The sequence below is a fragment of the Monodon monoceros genome, unplaced genomic scaffold, assembly GCF_005190385.1.
Source record: "Monodon monoceros isolate NGI ecotype Baffin Bay Population unplaced genomic scaffold, NGI_Narwhal_1 Super_Scaffold_11, whole genome shotgun sequence".
In the NCBI taxonomy this organism is placed as follows: domain Eukaryota; kingdom Metazoa; phylum Chordata; class Mammalia; order Artiodactyla; family Monodontidae; genus Monodon; species Monodon monoceros.
In genome coordinates, this window is record NW_021703767.1 from 59,604,081 (window position 1) to 59,622,330 (window position 18,250).

An 18,250-nucleotide genomic window follows, 5' to 3' on the forward strand; every position below is an offset into this window, starting at 1 on the left:
GTTGAAGATATAAAGAAATGGAAAAATACCCCATGTACATGAATTGGAAGAATTAATATTGTTAAAATGACCATACTACCTAAGGCAATCTACAGATTTAATGCAATGCCCATTAAAATACTGATGGCATTTTTCACAGAAATAAAACAAATAATCCTAAAATTTACATGGAACTATAAAAGACACTGAATAGCCAAAGCAATCTTGAAAAAAAAGAACAAAGCTGGAGGTATCACATGCCATGATTTCAGACTATACTACAAAGCTACAGTAATCAAAACAGTATGGTACTGGCATAAAAACAGACACATAGATCAATGGAACAGAATAGAGAGCCCAGAAATAAACCACACACTTATGGGCAAAATTAATCTACAACAAGAGGCAAGAATATACAATGGGGAAAGTAGTCCCTTCAATAAATGATGCTGGGAAAACTGGACAGCTATATGTTAGAGAATGAAACTAGAACATTTTCTCACACCATATACAAAAAATAAACACAAAACAGATTATAGAGCTAAATGTAAGACCAGAAACCATTACACTCCTAGAAGAACACATAGGCAGAACACTCTTTGACCAAAACCATACTATATTTTTTTGGATCTGTTTCCTAAAACAAAGGAAACAAAAGCAAAAATAAACAAATGGGACCTAATTAAACTTAATCTTTTGCACAGCAAAGTAAACCACTGACAAAAAGACAACCTTCTAAACAAGAGAAAACACTGGCAAATGACATGACCCATAAGGGGTTAATATCCAAAATATATAAACAGCTCACAACTCGATATCCAAACAAACAATTTTAAAAATGGTCAGAAGACCTGAATAGACATTTTTTTAAAAGAAGACATACAGATGGTCAACAGGCATATGAAAACATGCTCAACATCACTAACCATCAGGGAATTGCAAATCAAAGCCCACAATGAGAGATCATCCCACAACTGCCAGAATGGCTATCAACCCAAAGACCATAATTAATAAGTGTTGGGGAGGATGTGGAGAAAAGGGAACCCTGGTACACTGTCGGTGGGAATGTAAATTGATGAAGCTACTGTAAAAAAACAGCATGGAGGTTACTAAAAAAGCTAAAAATATTACTACAATATGATCTGGCAATTCTACTTCTGGGTATATATCCCCAACAAAACAAAACCCAAAAACACTAATTTGAAAAGATACATGCACCCCAATATTCATAGCAGCATTATTTACAACAGCTAAGACATGGAAACAACCTAACTGTCCATCAACAAATGAATGGATAAAGAAGATGTGGTTACTCAGCCATAAAAAAGAATGAAATTTTGCATTTGCAACAACATGGATGAACCTGAATGGTATCACGCTTAGTGAAATAAGTCAAAGACAAATACTGTATGTTATCACTTATATGTGGAATCTAAAAAATGAAACAAACTAGTGAATATAACAAAATAGACTCACAGATATAGAGAACAAACTAGTGGTTACCAGTGGAGATGGAGGACAAGATACAGGTAGGGGATTAAGAGGTACAAACTACTATGTGTAAAATAAACAAGCCACACGAATATATTGTACAGCATAGGGAATATAGCCAATATTTTATAATCAATTCAAGTAGAGTATAATCTATAAAAATACTGAATCACTATATTGTACACCTGAAACTAATATTGTAAATCAACTATACTTCAATAAAAATAAAGATTAAATAATAAAAATAAAGGATTTCCCTGTGGTGCAGTGGTCAAGAATTTCCCTGCCAATGTAGGGGACACAGGCTTGATCCCTGGTCCAGGAAGATCCCACATGTCGCAGAGAACTAAGCCTGTGTGCCACAACTACTGAGCCTGCGCTCTAGAGCCCATGAGCCACAACTACTAAAGCCTGTGCACCCTACAGCCCACATGCTGCAACTACTAAGCCCATGCACCGCAACTACTGAAACCCATGAACTCTAGCGTCCATGTACTGCAACTACTGAGCCCGCGTGCCTAGAGCCCATGCTCCACAACAAGAGAATCCACTGCAATGAGAAGCCTGTGCACCACAACAAAGAGTAGCCCCCACTCTCCGCAACTAGAGAAACCCTGTGCACAGCAACGAAGACCCAATACAGCCACAAAAAAAAAAGATTAAAAATAAATAAACAATAAAATATCAATACTTTTTTAATAGTCCATAGGTCAAGGAAATCAAAATGAAACTGAGAAAATATTTTCAACTGGATGATAATAAAAATACTACATTATCAAAACTTGTGGGATACATTAAAGCCTATAGCTTTATAAGGTACACATAAAGATACATATAAAGAAGAAGAATAAAATATAAATATCTGTTTCATGAAATTAGAAAACAAGAAAATAAACCTTAAGACAGTAAATGTAGGATTGTAATAAAAGAATATAACTTAATAAAATAAAAAACAAAATAAAATCAGTAAAGTGAAAAGTTCCTTGAAAACACTAATTGACAAACATCTAGGAAGATTAAGCAAGAGGAAGGGGAAAAAAATGGCCAGTATAAAAAACTGAAAAGGAAACATCATTACAGATCCTGTGACATTAAGAATATTATGAAAATTACAGACAAAAAATTCAAAGGAAATAAACAAGTTCCCTAGGGGGAAAAAATGTACTTACCAAAATTAAATCAAGAAGAATACATCTGATTAGAACCACAAGAGACCCTGAATAGCCAAAGCAATCTTGAGAAAGAAGTCAAAGCTGGAGGCATCACACTACCTGATTTCAAACTATACTGCAAAGCTATAGTAATCAAAACAATATGGTATTGGCATAAAAACAGTCATAGAGATCAATGGAACAGAATAGAGAACCCAAAAATAAAGCCACATATATATGGTAAATTAATTTATGACAAAGGAGCCAAGACTACACAAGGGGGTTAAGACAGTCTCTTCAATAAATGGTGCTGGGAAAACAGGACAGCCACAGGCAAAAGGATGAAACTGGACTACTATCGTATACCGTGCACAAAAATTAACTCAAAACAAATTAAAGATTTGAACGTAAGACCTGAAACCATAAAACTCCTTACAGAAAACATAGGCAGTAAGTTCCTTGACTTTGTCATTGGTCTTTGTGATGAGTTTTTGGATCTGACACCAAAAGCAAAGGCAACAAAAGCAAAAACAAAAACAAAACAAAAACAAAGTGAGACTACATCAAACTAAAAAAGCTTTTGCACAGCAAAGAACTCAATAAAATGAAAGGCAACCTTATGAATAAGCAAAAATATTTGCAAATAATCTATCTGAAAAGGGATTAATATCCAAAATACATAAAGAACTCATACAACTCATTAGCAAAAAAAAAGCACAAAGAATCCAATTATAAAGGGGGCAGAAGATCCGAACAGACATTTTTCCAAAGAAGACATAGAGACAGACAACAAGTACATGAAGATATGCTCAACATCACTAATCATCAGGGAACTGCAAATCAAAACCACAATGAGATATCACCTCACACCTGTTAGAATAGCTATTATCAAAAAGACAAGAAATGTTGGCTAAGATGTAGAGAAAAGGGAACCCTTGTGCACTGTTGGTGAGAACATAAATCAGTACAGCCACTATGGAAAACACTGTGGAGATTCTTCAAAAAATTAAAAATAGAACTGCCACATGATCCAGCAATCCCACTTCAGGGTATTTATCTGAGATGAAAACATTAACTGGAAAAGATACATGCACCCTCAAGTTTATCATAATATTCTTTACAATAGCCAAGATATGGAAACTATGTGTTCATTGAAGGGTGAATGGATAAAGAAAATATTCCATTGTGATTATATGTACACAGTGGAATATTATTCAGCCATAAAAAAGAATGAAATCTTATCATTTGCAACAATATGGATGGACCTTGAGGACATTATGCTAAGTGAAATAAGTCAGGAAAAGAAAGACAAATATTGCATGATATCAATTGTATGTGGAATCTTTAAAAAAGAAAAAACATTAGGCACAGAAAACAGACTGGTGGTTGCCAGAGGCAGGGGCTGGGTGATGATAAAATGGAGGGGTTCAAAATGTACAAATTTCCAGTGATAAAATAAGTCATGGGAATGTAATGTACAGCATGATGACTATAGTTAATAATACTGTACTGCATATTTGAATGTTGCTCAGAGTAGATCTCAAAAGTTCTCATGTATGGTAACAGATGTTAACTAGACTTATTGTGGTGATCAGTTCTCAATGTATACAATTATCAAATCATGTCACATATCTGAGACTTATTTATGTCAATTATACTTTAAAATTTAAAAAGAAGAATTATAATCATTAAAGGCATTGAATTAATTTTTTTTAAAGCACCTCAAAAAAAAAAAACCCTATGCTCTGATGGCTCTACTACCAAGTCTGCCAAAAACTCAAAATTCTAATATATTACAAATTCTTCAAGAGAATAGAGAGAGAGAATAGTTTACAACTCATCTTAGGAGATGAAAAAAACCTTAATAACAAACTTGATGATGAACTATGAAGACAGAAAATATTATCCAAATCTTTTTTATAAACATAGATGAAAAACACTAATGTTAGCAAACTGAATTCAATGACACATGAAAACTTTGCTAAACCAGCTAGTTCAAGACAACACAGAGAAACCAGTACAGCCACAGCTCTAAGAGCCAAGATAGCAGGAGAAGGGAAGCTAGGTGAGGTGAGCTGGGCATTCTCTGCACCTCTTTCTCCTAAGGGCATTGGTCAACTTACTGCATGGGACCTAGAAGCCAAACAGAATGCAGTGTTCTAGAGCTTTAGGCATTCTCTCAGAGACGAATAGACACAAGCTGAAGTTCAAAGTGACAAGAAAGTTAGGGCCTGCTGGCACATGATACCAGAGAAAAGGGAAATGCAGAAAAGGGAGCCTGACATTCTGCTGGGCCTTTGCCTTTAAAACATTTGTACAACCCTAAGCTGCATGAGAACAGGAGTTGCTCATTTCATCCAAAAATTCACATTATTGTTTACTTACTTTCATTTTTGAAAGATACTACCACTGGGTATAAAATTGTGGGTTGGAAGTTATAGAACTATAAACTGCTAAAAGAAGACATCTACTGAAGAAATTCAATCCATTATTAAAAATCCTCCTACAAACAACAAATCAGGTCCAGAGAATAGAAAAGACCTTTTTTTTAAAAAAAAAAAAGAGGACAGAAATACCTTGATTCCAAACCTGGCAAGGACATTACAAAAGGGGGAAATTATCACTCTGTTATGAATGTAGATGCAAAAATCCTTAATAAAATATTAGTAAACTGTGTGTGTGTTAAAATATAGTGAGTTGATGTGTGCTAGGATGACAAGAAGGAGGTCATTTTAGGCAGAGAAGATCAAGTTCAAAGCTTAATGCATGAAACAAAGAGGAACAAGACAACATAGAGGAAGAGACAGATTTAACAGATGTTTAGGGTGCATAACCAATGGGGGGGCTTGGTGAACCACCAAAGCAGGGTGGTTAGAGGTAGGGAAGAGATGGCTCTAAAGATTTTCTGGTTTAGATAACAGGGAGAATGGTGTTCTCAGAAAAATGCAGGAGGAAAAAAAACATGTCTTAGAAAAACTCTAATGAATTTCATTTAGACACATCAAAATCAACCCCCAGAAATTCAGAAGATCACCAAGTTCAGTCAATTCTACCTATCTCTTATCCACACAGTCTTTCACACTTTGGTCACATCTTCTCTGGAACACAGCTGTCCAATAGATCTACCTGCCTCTCATTTGGCTCCCTTGTAACTTCTCCACACTGCTGCCTAAGTGATCATGGTAGTGACCACTGCAGATGGAATGGTTCTGTGTGTGATGCAGCTTTATTGGAAATCAAAATAATGAGCAGAAGCTTAATGCATTCAGGAAGGTAGGAGGTCTGACCAGTGAGCTGGTAGGGGCTAACCGCTATTGCCATTTGTCAGCTGAAGTGTGCAGTATCAGTTATACATGTTAATTTACTTTTTTCCCTCAGCTTCATTGTAATATAACTGACATAACATTGTGTAAGTTTAAGGTGCATAACGTGATGATTTGGTGCATGTATATATTGTGAGATGAGAGTAATTTACATTAGTAATTCCCAAATAATACTAGAAATATAAGTGCTAATTGGCACCACTGCCTGAAATGACTTTTGAATTGTTTTTTTGTTTTGGGGGGGGGTGCCTTTTCTGCCTTAATTTTTGTTTTAGCTTCTTATTTTGAAGTAACTATTAATTCATAGGAAGCTGCAAAGATAGTACAAAGAGGTTTATACCTTTTGCCCAGTTTCTCCCACTGGTTACTTCTGCAACAATATCAAAACTAGGAAATCAACATTAATATAGAATGCGTGTATAGTTCTATGTCATTTTATCACATGTGCAGATTCATGCAACCATCCACGATCAAAACATAAACTATCCCATCACTACAAAGATCTCCCTCAAGCTGCCCCTTTGTAGTCACACCCACCCCCTTCCCGCCCATCATTCCCAACCCCTGAAAAATGCTGGGTTTTTTAAAACTTTGTTATATAGGGAAATGATTGAAGGATGCACAAAATATTACATGTTGTAATACAGTAGCTCATGCTTTAACACAGAGCATCCTTTGCAGCTCTCTTTGCTTCACCTACACAACTTGCACTCTCCTCCTCTCAACTAGCTCACATCACGTGTTAACTTCTCCCTTTCTTGATATACATGCTCTATATTCACAGCACGTATTGTCTATACCACTGATATCACTGATAATTTAGTCACCCATTCCCTTGTGAAATCTTAAATAATTCTATCACAGATCAATATAACTTCTTAAACATGTGTATTTTTTTTCTCCTTCAGAAGATACTGTTATGTACTGCTTATTGAATCCATTGCCAGGGCCTAGCAAAGATGAAAACAATGAGTATTTGTTAATTAAAAAAATATTTTTACTAGGTACTACTATATTTTTATAGCCATTTTCTTTAGAAGAGCTTAAAATAGATTACAGATGTTACCCCCCCCCCCAAAATCCTGACTACCTCTATGCAGTTCATCAGCATTATTATTATGCTGGAACCCTAGTACAGTACCCGGTTTAGACATTCAATCAATATTCAGGTGACTGAATTATCCTATGCTCAAAATTAGGGAAATTAGGGGCATTAAATAAGATTAGTAATCAATACTGAATCCCCAATTGTTATTAGAAAAGAGGCAATGGAAGATTAGAAGAGAAAATGGAGCTGGAACGGGAGCAGAAGAGAAGTAAAGAGATTAAACAGGACAAGTACACTCAACACATTCTGACATGTTGTGTTTTGGGCTGAAGTCTCCATTGTTGAAGCAAAGTCTGATACAATAATTAGATTATGGAAGAAGGAGGAGGTAATGGGAAGGGCTTGAAGGTCCTGAGTAATGCTCCACTAGTAAAGCTGAGCAGCTTCCCTGGCCCCTCACAGCGGGACCCAGGAGTGGAGCTAATAATCCCACCCACTATTGTCTATCTACCAGATCACTTCACTACGTAGTAACTGAGATTTAAACATGAAGACAAATAACTACTTACATGAGAGGCTGTAGACCAGGTTAACTGGCAAACAGGTCCAGGAGTAGTAATATAACCGATTGGCTTATAACCCCTTTCCACTTCAAAGAAGAAGACAGTTTGATCTTTACTCTAAGAAAAAGAGAGATACCGAAATATATATTATTATGAAACATATTGCATACAGTACAAAGAAGCATTTAACAGCTATATTACACCCACTGTATACGTATACCTACAATGATCATATTTCCCCAGGTTATTCTGGGAACATTCTTGTTTCAAATATTTGCTTCATTTTCCCCATGAGAACACTTGACAAACCATGTTTTCTTGTATGTGTTTCTGAAAAGATGCTCACCATACCTGTATATAAGATTCACAAAAAATTCCACAATGCATATGCTCACCTATTTATGCATAAAGCATTTACATGTTTATTCTCTTCATTCAGGCCAATTCTATATAAGAACATACCTAGGTTATAAAACATTGATTATACATAAAACATGTTGCATGATTCCCAGTTGAACATTTCTATTCATTTAAAATAAGCATTACAACTCAATTTGTAAGAATATTTTTAAATGTCATGCACAGACTATACTGAAAGAATCTGAATACAAAGAAAACAAAATAGGGATATATTCTCAGAAAGGAATATAAGCAAATAAGGCATCATTAAGTAGGAAGACTAATAAGGCAGGGTGAAGCAGGAAAATTCAATAGGAAACACAAGGAAATCTACTACTTACCCCTGTGGCTAGAACTTCTCCATCACGATCATAAGCTAAAGCAGTGACAGGAGAAGTATGAGGTTTGAAAACCTGTTTCAAACGAATATCTGCATCTGAAACTCTCTTCCGTCCCACAAAACTTGTGAGCCCTTCTGGATCATAAAGTTCAAGAATTCGAACAACGCCATCTTCAAATCCTGCAGTAATCTGTGCTCCACCGTTGCTTACCTTGGACAAAAAAGAAATGCAAGGTTTCTGAAATTTGTTGATTAAGAAAGCTGTACTACATAACAGATTTCTGTGTTTTATTTAGACTTAAATTATTTAACTAAATAATTAACTAAAATAAATGCTAATCAATAATTCCTTATACTACTTTCTGGTAACCTCCATCTCTTCTATGACAGTTCCTTATCACTGCAGACCATGAGACAGGTAAACAATGACAATCCAAGCATTCAATGAGCAAAAGTTGGTGGAGCGTCCATCTACTATGTGCCAGGCACCCATCACCAGCAGCCCAAGTGTGAGCATAAACAGTCTCAACCCCTGTTTTCACAAATGTATGGTCGAGTGGGAGGACAGACATTAATCAACCACACAAATGAATATGGAATTATGAACTGAAATAAGTAAAAGGAAATAAACATTCTGAGAGCACATAGCAAAGAAAGCTGACCTAGTCTGCAGCTTAGAGGAGAAGTCTGGGCCAGAGATATAAATCTAGCAATGTCTTAATGTACTAAATCTGCTATCTCAAAAGGCATTCAGGAGAAGGGCAAGAGCCTTGGTATTCTTTAGAGCAGACTGATCATCCCTGAAGCCAGGCAATTATGAAAACCTTGGGAATAAGAAAACTATATTCCATTCAATTCCAACTGAATGTTTATGCAAACATTTACTAAGTGTCTAAATGTACCAGTAACTGTAGAGGCACTGGAAGTACAAAGAAGAGTAAGATATGGCGTCGCCATGAAGAACAAACAGTCTGGTGGGAAAGACAGTCAATAAAGCAAGTCATCTTAGTACACTGTGATAAGTGCTATAAAAGAGGTATACATACAGTCTTTAAACAAAAACCGCAAAGGAAGAAGTACACAGCTCTACTTGAAGGTGGGGTCCTGGAGGGCTATGCAGAGGAGATGATATCTGACCTGGGCTAAATTGTAAACAATGATGTGCAGTTTTCCAGAAAGGCAAGAGGGTATGGAGAAGGGGCAATTCAAGCATAATGTCCATATGATCATTACTTGGATATAAGGCTAAAAAAGGAAACAGTCTATGGACATTGCCCAAGCATCTGAAAAAATGATTCAATTACATAGGCTGTATTTTAAAGAATTTAGGTAAGAGTGTAAATAGATTAGGATAAAGAGTGATCCATGTTTGGTAATCTAAATACTCTGTCATTTCTACTTAATCCAGCCTCATCATTGTTCTGCTTCTATTCCCTGGCCTGAGTTCTCCTTCTGGTCTTGATCCCATCATGAAATTCCCCTCCATTCCAGCCACCTCCACATCTACTTTGGGCCTGGAACATTTTCTCTTTGACTTCAACCCAAAACAATAAGGATAAAATATTCCCCAAATATTCCCATGACATTTTTAAAACTTGGCTGCAAATTTTTTGCTATGCCTCTCATGGAGAGGTGGGGTTTAAGTCCCTCCCTCCTTGAATCTGGGTGGGTGGGGGGGCTTGTGACTGCTTCACCCAACTGAGTATGGTACAAGTGACGTTATGTGACTTCCGAGGCCAGGTCATAAAAGGACAGCAGCTTCTGCCTTATTTGCTGGAACACTAGATCTTGGAGCCCTGAGCTGCCATAAAGAAGTGTGTGACTGCCCTGAGGCCACCATACTGTGATAATGACCTCTCCATGTGGCATGGGCTTCAGGTAAGCACTGCTGTTGACATCCCAGCTTAGCTTAACCTTCAACCCAGGTGCCAGACCTGTAACAAAGAAGCCTTCAGATGACTCTAGGCCCCAACCATTCAAATCTCCCCTACTGAGGCCCCAGATACTGTGAAGCAGAGATAATCCATCCTTGTTGTCACCTGTCCGAATTCCCAAACCAGAGACTGAGCAAAATAAGATGATTGCCGTTTTATGCCACTACATTTGGGGTAGTTTATTACACAGCAATAGACAACTAGAACAATGATCTCTAATTTTTTCCATAGCTCTTATCATTATCTAACATATCACATAAATTTACTTATTTTGTTTTTTGTCTGTCTCTGCCTCCTGTCTCCCACTCTAGTGGGAGATTCATGAGGGCAAATATTTTTTTTCTTTTTGTTCATTGCTATATTCCCAGAATCAGGACTGGCACGTTGCAAACATGCTGGAAATGTATAGAATGAATGAATCAGAGTGAGGCAAAGGACAGATACACAAAGTTCTGTCAGGTAATTACTTTTTTTTTTTTTTTTTTTTTTGCGATACGTGGGCCTCTCACTGTTCTGGCCTCTCCCGTTGTGGAGCACAGGCTCCGGACGCGCAAGCTCAGCGGCCATGGCTCATGGACCTAGCCACTCCGCGGCCATGTGGGATCTTCCCGGACCGGGACACGAACCCGTGTCCCCTGCATCGGCAGGTGGACTCCCAACCACTGCGCCACCAGGGAAGCCCATCAGGTAATTACTTTTTAACATGGAACTATTTCTAAACTTTAGGTGGCATAACAACAGATTTTCATTAAAACAGAACCAAAACCACGATAGCAAAGTCATGATATGATTTCTATCACATTCTGAGTGAACTAAAATTTTTGTTCTTCTCTAAAATCCAGAGTCAGAAAATATCTGTGTTTCTAAGAAACAGCACTAATATACCATATTTACAAATAGATTCTAGTAGAAATTCATCATAACAATAAGCTTACCCGTCGTGGTACCCAAGCAAGGGCAGTACCTCCTTGTTTGAATTTCATCTGAACCAAAGGAGTTTTGCTAGCAAAATCATAGAGTCTAACAGAGCCTACAGAAAGACAGTTTTAAAAGAAACATGTATATATATATATAAATATCTTTAATAACTTTAGCTCACTTCACATTTAAGCACTAAACAAGAAACATCATGAAAATTAAATCAACTGATAATCTAATGGCCTTTCTTTAGTTAAAACTTTACATGTATATCCTCAATCAGGTAATTTATAAACATGAATAATGTTTATATGCCATTTTATATATATATATATACTATGCCATTTTATATAAGGGACTTGAGCATCTGTGGATTTTGGTATCTGGAGTCCTGGAACAAATCCCTACACAGATACCAAGGGACGACTGTAGTAAAGAAACAACTGATGATTGACTGGTGGATCAATTTCACCTTGCACAGTCCACATAGATTCACTGTAAGTCAAGAAGGAAGAAAGGAGATGGAAAGAAAAGGAAAAGCATGAATGTGGATAACACCAGGATGAATGGTATTTTCACGAGTAACTTACTGATGTGTCTTTATTTTAATCTCTTGCAATAACCATGGTTGCTGTATTTTGGGCCCTTTCTCCTCTCCTGAAACTCACCTCACTTGCATCAAAAAGCTTCCCTTTTGGAAAAATTCTCAAATACTTTAATCAAACACATTAAAAAATGAATTGAAAACAAAACACAAAGGTCCAGATATGAGTTCCTACTTACAGTCCAAGCCAGTAGTGGCCATGAGATAAGTGAGAGGAGAGACGGCCAAGGCTTCAATGGCTCCAGAATGGAAGGAGAAGAGGCATTCTGGATCTTGGGTCTGATAACAAAAAAAAGATCCTATTAGAGCTCAAAGATAGGTAAAAAGATCCTATTAGAGCTCAAAGATAGGTTAACACAGAACTAAGGCCAAGTTTAAAGAAATGCAATTAGAACCCTGTATCATGTGTGACTTTATCTGAACAGAAATAAGAAAAGGCATAGTAAGATAGAAAGGGCGCTGAAGTTTGGAATTAGGAGAGACAGATGATGCGCTTGATGGCTGTGTGATTTGGCACAAGTCACTTCAAATGCCGGTTTCCATTTCTTCATCAGTAAAATGAGAGGATGGCAACTGCCTGACTACAAAACAGAGTAGTTGTGAGGATTATATGAGATAATATACAATAAAATGCCATATGTTTATGAAAACTGTAAAGCTTTGCCACTTTTCTTGTAAATTCTGTTATGAGATAGATCCTCTTTTATGTAAAGTCATAACGAGAGAAAGAGACAGAGACAGTAAGAATTCTTTGGATATGTTGAGCAAGTTTTTGATGACAACAATGATCAAATATGGAAAAAGAGTATCTTTTAAAGAATAACAACAAAGGTCTTTACTATGAGAATTAGAAAAAAAGAAAAATAGGCAACTTACAATATTTGAAAAGCTAAGGTCAAGCTTCCATATGGCTCCATTGGAATCCTAAAAAATTAAATACCTAATAATATTTTGTTCATAGTTTTGGACTTTTATCAAATTAAAGGAATTTTTTTATGATTTAGTTAAAGGACAAAACATACCAAAAACTTACATATATTGTAAAGTGTGACTGAAATTAAACAATAGCAACTTTCATGCACCTTAGAACACAACGACACAATAAATGAAGCAATCTCATAAAACTTATAGTCAATTTAACATAATAAAAATGCTAATTTGTTTTCTGTGTATAAAATACAAGTCAATTAAATATCAAAATTCAGGGAACTCTTCATTGTAGTATCAACAGTAGTCTTAATAGTACAATGGATTTACAGTGACCATAAATTATACTACTATTTTAATTTTATGTCCAGATAACTTTTTTTTTTTGGCCGTACGCAGGCCTCTCGCTGTTTCGGCCTCTCCCATTGCGGAGCACAGGCTCCGGACGCGCAGGCCCAGCGGCCATGGCTCACGGGCCCAGCCGCTCCGCGGCACGTGGGACCCTCCCGGACCGGGGCACGAGCCCGTGTCCCCTGCATCGGCAGGCGGACTCTCAACCACTGCGCCACCAGGGAAGCCCCAGGTAACTTTTTTAAATGTATTTTTTTAAAGTCTTTATTGAATTTGTTACAGTATTGCTTCTGTTTTATGTTTTGGTTTTTTGGCCATGAGGTATGTGGGATCTTATCTCCCCGACCAGGGATCAAACCTGCACCCCCTGCATTAGAAGGCAAAGTCTTAACCACTGGACCACCAGGGAAGTCCCAATGTCCAGATAACTTTAAAGAGCAAAGAGAGAAGAGTGCATCTTACCTGAGACAACCAAAAGTTATTTCCAATTTCATTCATTTTTATCATAGAGAAGAGTCTGACATTCTTGTCTACTTGAAGTTCATTAATGGGCTCTATCTCTAACAATCCAGTCTCGTCTATAGTATCAGCAGTGTCTATTGTCTCAAAATCCCATATCTTAAAAAATAAGAAAATACTTTAATCAATCAGCAGTTTCTGAATATATATTTTATAAGCCAGAAAAGGCCCCATTTTTTGTTTGTTTGTTTGGTTTTGTTTTTTTTTGCGGTATGCAGGCCTCTCACTGTTGTGGCCTCTCCCGTTGCGGAGCACAGGCTCCGGACGCGCAGGCTCAGTGGCCATGGCTCACGGGCCCAGCCATTCCGCGGCATGTGGCATCTTCCCGGACTGGGGCACGAACCCGCATCCCCTGCATCGGCAGGCGGACTCGCAACCACTGCGCCACCAGGGAAGCCCCTAGGCCCCATTTTTTTTTCAAAAGTCATTTCTTCTTGTTTCAGGAAAATAATGAGTAGGTATAAATTAAAACACCAGACAAAATCTAACCCTGGGATTTTGCTCTGAAATGGGAATAATGAATTATTATAATTTCCTTTGTATTTATGGAGATTAGTGAGAAAGTACAGACCTGAATAAGAATTCTAATTTGCCCAAAGTAAACTTTATTTCAAGGTTTCTGTCAGGCCTTACTGCATATATAGCGGCCGCAAGGAATAAATGGTTCAGCCATACACTGAGACATCATGACGAGCCTCCTCTTACATTAGATTCGTGGGCTCCTGGAGAGGGGACACAGACTTTCTTGCTTAATGATTCAAGCCCTATCTTCATTATAAGCAGAGAAAAATGGATGTAGGGAATGTCTTCATGAGATAATGTTTCTCTTCCTTATCATAGATTTAGACTGTCCTATTCCGATAAGGATTGTCGTTCTTGCGATAGGAGACCAGAATAGTACTAGGGAAGGATGAGGGAGCACAGTTTCACTTTATGTGGTGAAGAGACTCAGAAGGACTTCCTCTGTGAAGCGCCAAAGGCCAGCCTGGATGGTTCTGTAGCCACATCCTGCTACGTCATCCTAGACTCAACAACTCAGACTTTGGGAGGATTGGTGGTGTCCTACAAAGTAGCATTGTGGAGGAGAGTCCCAGATCCTAGGGTCAGACTAACTCCTGGGAGTTGGAGTAGGTTTTTCCTAGAGGGTGAGAAGTAGAGATTTACAACATAGAGGACTGAAGAGATAAGGGCAGACTTTGAAAGGGGAAGCAAATTAGTGATGTCCATGAAGGGATCTTCTGTGAAGTATTTAACTTCTCTTCTCTTGAGGTTTTCCTCCACTTGGTATTTTGACATATTTGGGGGTGACATATGCCTTGGAAGGATACTGAATATGTTGTATGACATAATAAAGGACAAAAGATTCTCAGAGCAATGAGTAAAATAGAACAAAATTAAATTTAACATGACTCAAAAAGCCAATGGTAAGAGGACAAACTGTGGAAGACATGTCTCTAATATATTGTGTGAGCCATACATAAACTCAGTAAGTATCAGAGTAACCATACTAGTAAAAAAAATAATACAGTCTCATTTCTGATAATACTACTTCCTAAAGAATGTCCGGAGAATACTCCCTTTTATGAATATTTTCTTATGAAAGGCCCCAGTAGAAATACATACTGTGGGGACCACAAGGCAAATCAGAAGACTGCAGGTTTGCCAGCAACAGCAGGGTACCTACACATGGGTAGGTGGGAGAAGAGGTGTGACAACAGCCAGAAGGATGGGGATGCAGAAGCAATGTCCCAGCTTAGCCTACACTATGGGCAGGACAGTGTCCACAGGTGAGGACAAGCGAGTTCACTAGTGCACAGAGCGCCAGGAAGGGAGCATCCATAGGCAAACTCTATCAGCTCACCTTTGTATTTCTAATCGGTAAACTCAGTAAAAAAACATCTAACAAATGTTTGGCCTCGTTGTCCCTAGAAAATGACCCATTCATACCAGGCATTTTGGAAGGATATCTGAGTCCACTCTTAATACTGTGCTAACATGGGACGAGGGGAAGATGGCGTAAGAATAAGACACGGAGATCACCTTCCTCCCCACAGATACACCAGAAATACATCTACACGTAGAGCAGCTCCTACAGAACACCTACTGAATGCTGGCAGAAGACCTCAGACCTCCCAAAAGGCAAGAAACCCCCCCACGTACCTGGGTAGGGCAAAAGAAAAAAGAATAAACAGAGACAAAAGAATAGGGACGGGACCTGCACCAGTGGCAGGGAGCTGTGAAGGAGGAAAGTTTCCACACACTAGGCAGCCCCTTCGTGGGCGGAGACTGCGGGAGGCGCAGGGGGGAGCTTCAGAGCCGCGGAGGAGAGCACAGCAACAGGGGTGCGGAGGGCAAAGCGGGGAGATTCCTGCACAGAGGATCGGTGCCAACCGGCACTCACCAGCCCGAGAGGCTTGTCTGCTCACCCGCCGGGGCAGGCGGAGCTGCGAGCTGAGGCTCCGGCTTTGGTCGGAGCGCAGGGAGAGGACTGGGGTTGGCGCCGTGAACACAGCCTGAAGGGGTTAGTGCGCCACGGCTAGCCGGGAGGGAGTCCGGTAAAGTCTGGAGCTGCCGAAGAAGTAAGAGGCTTTTTCTTCCCTCTTTGTTTCCTGGTGCGCGAGGAGAGGGGATTAAGAGCGCTGCTTAAAGGAGCTCCAGAGACGGGCGCGAGCCGCGGCTAAAAGCACGGACCCCAGAGACGGGCGGGAGACGCTAAGGCTGCTGCTGCCGCCACCAAGAAACCTGTGTGCGAGCACAGGTCACTCTCCACACGCCCCTTCAGGGGAGCCTGTGCAGCCCGCCACTGCCAGGTTCCCAGGATCCAGGGACAACTTCCCCGGGAGAACACACGGCGGGCCTCAGGCTGGTGCAACGTCACGCCGGCCTCTGCCACCGCAGGCCCGCCCTGCACGCCGTGCCCCTGCTCCCCCGGCCTGAGTGAGCCTGAGTCCCCGAATCAGCGGCTCCTTTAACCCCGTCCTGTCTGAGCAAAACACAGACGCCCTCCTGCGACCTACACACAGAGGCGGGGCCAAATCCAAAGCTGAGCCCCTGGGAGCTGTGAGAACAAAGAAGAGAAAGGGAAATCTCTCCCAGCAGCCTCAGAAGCAGCGGATTAAAGCTCCACAATCAACTTGATGTACCTGCATCTGTGGAATACATGAATAGACAACGAATCATCTGAAATTGAGGAGGTGGACTTTGAGAGCAAGATTTATGATTTTTTTCCCCTTTTCCTCTTTTTGTGAGTGTGTATCTGTATGCTTCTGTGTGAGATTTTGTCTGTATAGCTTTGCTTCCACCATTTGTCCTAAGGTTCTATCCGTCCGTTTTTTTAATTTTTTTTCTTAATAATTATTTTTTAATTTAATAACTTTATTACATTTTACTTTTTTTATTTTACTTTACCTTCTTTCTTTCTTTCTCTTTTCCTTCCTTCCCTCCTTCCTTCCTTCCTCCCACCGTCCCTCCCTCCCTCCTTACTTTCCTTCTTTCCTTCTTTCCCTTCTTCCTTCCTTCCTTTCTTTCTTCCTTTCTTTCTTTCTTTCTTCCTACTTCTACTAATTCTTTCTCTCTACTTTTTCTCCCTTTTATTTTGAGCCGTGTGGATGAAAGGCTCTTGGTGCCGCAGCCAGGAGTCAGTGCTGTGCCTCTGAGGTGGGACAGCCAACTTCAGGACACTGGTCAACAAGAGACCTCCCAGCTCCACATGATATCAAATAGCGAAAATCTCCCAGAGATTTCCATCTCAACGCCAGCACCCAGCTTCACTCAACGACCAGCAAGCTACAGTGCTGGACACCCTATGCAAGCAAAACAGGAACACAACCCCACCCATTAGCAGAGAGGCTGCCTAAAATCATAATAAGTCCACAGACACCCCAAAACACACCACCAGACGTGGACCTGCCCACCAGAGAGACAAGATCCAGCCTCATCCACCACAACACAGGCACTAGTTCCCTCCACCAGGAAGCCTACACAACCCACTGAACCAACCTTAGCCACTGGGGACAGACACCAAAAACAATGGGAGCTATGAACCTGCAGCCTGCAAAAAGGAGACCCCAAACACAATAAGATAAGCAAAATGAGAAGACAGAAAAACACACTGCAGATGAAGGAGCAAGATAAAAACCCACCAGACCTAACAAATGAAGAGGAAATAGGCAGTCTACCTGAAAAAGAATTCAGAATAATGATAGTAAAGATGATCCAAAATCTTGGAAATAGAATAGACAAAATGCAAGAAACATTTAATAAGGACCTAGAAGAACTAAAGATGAAACAAACAACGATGAACAACACAATAAATGAAATGAAAAATTATCCAGATGGTATCAATAGCAGAATAACTGAGGCAGAAGAATGGATAAGTGACCTGGAAGATAAAATAGTGGAAATAACTACTGCAGAGCAGAATAAAGAAAAAAGAATGAAAAGAACTGAGGACAGTCTCAGAGACCTCTGGGACAACATTAAACACACCAACATTCGAATTATAGGGGTTCCAGAAGAAGAAGAGAAAAAGAAAGGGACTGAGAAAATATTTGAAGAGATTATAGTTGAAAACTTCCCTAATATGGGAAAGGAAATAGTTAATCAAGTCCAGGAAGCACAGAGAGTCCCATACAGGATAAATCCAAGGAGAAATACGCCAAGACACATATTAATCAAACTGTCAAAAATTAAATACAAAGAAA

At 39.2% G+C, this 18,250-nt stretch overlaps 1 protein-coding gene across 9 annotated transcripts in view; it reads right to left on the bottom strand.

Annotated features, from left to right (window-relative positions):
- Positions 1-18,250, bottom strand: part of CFAP44 (cilia and flagella associated protein 44) — a 161,258-nt gene that overhangs the window by 89,420 nt on the left and 53,588 nt on the right. For 6 of the 9 annotated variants that reach the window (XR_003792411.1, XR_003792412.1, XM_029215118.1 and 3 more), the window contains 6 exons: positions 13,491-13,646; positions 12,627-12,674; positions 11,930-12,029; positions 11,164-11,258; positions 8,296-8,505; positions 7,562-7,672 (listed from right to left, as the gene is read on the bottom strand). Coding sequence is in view for 7 of the 9 variants with exons in the window: in XM_029215118.1 (XP_029070951.1) it covers positions 7,562-7,672; positions 8,296-8,505; positions 11,164-11,258; positions 11,930-12,029; positions 12,627-12,674; positions 13,491-13,646 (720 nt within the window). In the remaining 2 variants the exon portion in view is untranslated. Of the gene's footprint in view, positions 1-7,561; positions 7,673-8,295; positions 8,506-11,163; positions 11,259-11,929; positions 12,030-12,626; positions 12,675-13,490; positions 13,647-18,250 lie in introns of those variants that run through there. The other 3 variants (XM_029215112.1, XM_029215116.1, XM_029215117.1) reach the window with 3 other exon arrangements.